The sequence below is a fragment of the Nanorana parkeri genome, unplaced genomic scaffold (assembly GCF_000935625.1).
Source record: "Nanorana parkeri isolate BGI_ZX_2015 unplaced genomic scaffold, ASM93562v1 scaffold1687, whole genome shotgun sequence".
Taxonomy (NCBI): domain Eukaryota; kingdom Metazoa; phylum Chordata; class Amphibia; order Anura; family Dicroglossidae; genus Nanorana; species Nanorana parkeri.
In genome coordinates, this window is record NW_017307955.1 from 145,823 (window position 1) to 149,212 (window position 3,390).

Sequence of the window (3,390 nt, forward strand, 5' to 3'; positions counted from 1 at the left end):
TCCCCCCACAGGCGGTATCCCTGGAGGCCCACCCACCGCGACTCTTACCCATCACTAGTCTGCGCTTCACCCGCTTGTCCATCTCAGCCACGGACGTGGAATTGCCCTCCAACTCCTCTTTCTCTGGTGGGTAAAACAGACCAAAGTGGGTCAATCTGGAAAAGCTAAAAATAGTTCATTACAAGTGAATGAGGAGCAAAATGTTTGGTCCGAGCAAAGAAGAATGCTGGGGGTTATTCCTGGCCCTGACACCAATGCTGGGGGTTATTGCTGGACCTGACACCAATGCTGGGGGTTATTCCTGGCCCTGACACCAATGCTGGGGGTTATTCCTGGCCCTGACACCAATGCTGGGGGTTATTCCTGGCCATGACACCAATGCTGGGGGTTATCATTGCTGGCCCTGACACATGCTGGGGGTTATCATTGCTGGTCCTGACACATGTTGGGAGTTATCATTGCTGGCCCTGACACATGTTGGGGGTTATCATTGCCGGCACTGACACATAATGGGGGTTATCCTTGCCGGGACTGGCACCAAGAATGGGGCTTATTTTGCTCCCTGGTCTGTCTAAGCCATAGCAAACCACATGGGGGGGAGGTGTCACGCTGCATGCCATACAAAGCGCACTTTTGGCCACACCCACAAGCGAGGGACATTTTTATTATTCGTTATAAATGTCGGATTTTTTTTTTTGTACACCCGCTGAATGATAAAACTGAATTTTGCACTCGCCGACCAGTTATCTGAGTGACGATGTTACCGAATTCTGACCGCGGCGCTCTGAAACGCCATCGCACTCTAACAAACGCCAGGCTTCAATGATCTTAAAGGGGCCGCAGCCTGCGTACCTTTTACACCATGAACGGTCTCTATGTAACATTGTAACATTTCCTGACATTTCTCATTATGTTACGTCTGATTTTATCATAACACGGGATTCAGGATCGGGGACGTCGCTCCCACACTTATACTCCCAGCATCAGCGCCACAAAAACCATACGCTGGAGGCGCCGCCGCAACCCAGGACTTCCCACCAACATCCGAAGAGCTTCTCATCACGGCGACAGTCATAATTACACTGACCAGCACAGGACTTCCCGTCCGCCAGCAGCGTGTACTTGGGGTGACAGCTGCACACGGGCCCGGAGTCGGTGTCATTACACGTGTGTTGGCATCCTCCGTTACCATGGATACACGTCACTGAGGAAAGAGCACAGAAACACGGGTCAATCCGCAGTCATGTCATACAATCCTAAATAATGGTTTAAAGAAATATTCAGCTAAAACCAAAATCTCCATTCTGTGTGACTGCTAAAACCCCTTTGTGAGGTTTCCCCGCCGCGACTCACAGTTCTGATGCCGATGTTACAAAAGCCAAACAACGTTGTCACCTTCCCCTGAAGGATTCTCCATGACACAAAATATATAAATAATTGTGCAATCTATCTAGGAGGGGAAATCTCACCATTGTGGGAGGGGCAGAAGCACAAACTACTGGGGGGGGAATCTCACCATTGTGGGAGGGGCAGAGACACAAACTACTGGAGGAAATCTCACCATTGTGGGAGGGGCAGAGACACAAACTACTGGAGGAAATCTCACCATTGTGGGAGGGGCAGAGACACAAACTACTGGAGGAAATCTCACCATTGTGGGAGGGGCAGAGACACAAACTACTGGGGGAGATCCCACCATTGTGGGAGGGGCAGAGACACCAACTACTGGGGGGAATCTCACCATTGTGGGAGGGGCAGAGACACAAACTATTAATACACATATTGTTTGCTGAGAGGGAGGTGAATTATCGAGATCTGGATTTACCACTTTGGGAATTGTTATGAAATGCTCCTTATGTCGTCTCTGATCGGAGAAATTGATTTATAATTGTGACACTGCGACAGCGAGAGAAGTAAAATTTCCACATTTGACAGAACAATCAGGAGACGTTCGAGTGGTTTGTGTAATTTCCATGAAATCCCATCCACCCCCCCCCCCCCCCATCCTTAGTTTATTTAACATTGCCGTCCCCTCCTCTGCCATTTCACAACCACTTCTCCTAAAAGCGGGATAATGAAGCAGATAAGTGGCGGCCGGTAGGGGTGCAGCTGACGTAGGACGGCTGTTCGCGGGCGACACATCAAACCGCTCGACCTCTAACAAGTTTTGATCTTTTTTCTTGGCCCGGATCCGCTTTTCCGAAATCTCTTTTATTTGGCTTCACAAACTTCCCCGACATCAGCCGGCATTTAATCGTCGCGATTAATGTAATTAGTACTTGTGCCTCCGGGGGGAAAAAAACGCATTACTCAGCTGGATGCAAGTTACAAAACCGTCCCAACCGGATTTCAACACCAAATCTCTGGATTCCTTGTCATTATCAGGAGAACATTTAACCCCGTGAATGCAGAGGAGCTGAAACTGATTTAAAGAGACCCTGTCACCAGAACGCACATTCCAACAACAACCTTCCCATGAGATTATATGAGCATTTCACATGTGTCATGTGCAGTGGTGTATTTTGGTTTTGTTCTGCCCTAGGCAAGACTTAACTCGGGCACCCCCCCTCAATCAAAATTTGCCCCGCCCCTTCCTGTTTAGGACATTTTGGGCAACCTGTCAGTCACTGGATACAGCACACACGGGATCGTACGGGCGAGGAGAGCTGTGCATGGTTTCCGGTGGGCTGTGTGAGGTCTATGGTGGGCAGTGCAGGGTCCCTTTCCCTGTCCTGTTCCTCTTACCTGCAGCCCGAAATGCCATCAGTACCAACAGGATGCATTGCAATCCCCAGCCTGCTTCTGGGAGGCCTACCATCAAATCACATGCTATGGCCAGCCCCAAGCCACCCGCTGCCTGATTCTGTGCCCCACCGCGCAAGTGCCCAGTAGGCCCAAAGGAAGTCTGGCTCTTTGCAGAAAACGCTGCCCCCCCCTGGAAAGTGCCGCCCAAGGCAAATGCCTAGTTTGCCTTGCGGTAGATACACCCCTGGTCATGCGTGTTCATTACCTGTAAAACCTCCCTTGTGTAGACATTGAAAGCCCCGAGACTTCCTGGGTGTCACCATCTTGGATGTGATGTCAGCCGCTGCTATCGCTCAAGTGACATACTATACCAGGGGTAAGCCAAACCCTGGGCCTCCAGCTGTGATTAAATGACATATTTGATCATGCATCCCATCATCTGCCTCTGGAAGCCATGCCTGGTGGCTATCAGAGTCTCGCAATGCTTAATGCAGGGGTGGCCAAACTCCGGCCCTCCAGCTGTGGTGAAACTACAAATCCCATGATGCATCTCTCTCCGGCAGTCGTGGCTGTGAGAATCTTGCAATTTCTCATGGGATTTGTAGTTCCACCCACAGCTGGAGGGTCGGAGTTTGGCCACCCCTG

General features: G+C 50.5%; 1 protein-coding gene across 1 annotated transcript in view; it reads right to left on the reverse strand.

Moving 5' to 3' along the window:
* The window catches only part of SCUBE2 (signal peptide, CUB domain and EGF like domain containing 2), a 76,063-nt gene that overhangs the window by 40,863 nt on the left and 31,810 nt on the right, over positions 1-3,390 (reverse strand). The window contains exons 6-7 of the mRNA XM_018571147.1: positions 1,088-1,204; positions 37-123 (exon numbers count right to left, since the gene is read on the reverse strand). Of these exons, the coding sequence (XP_018426649.1) occupies positions 37-123; positions 1,088-1,204 (204 nt within the window). The remainder of the gene's footprint in view (positions 1-36; positions 124-1,087; positions 1,205-3,390) is intronic.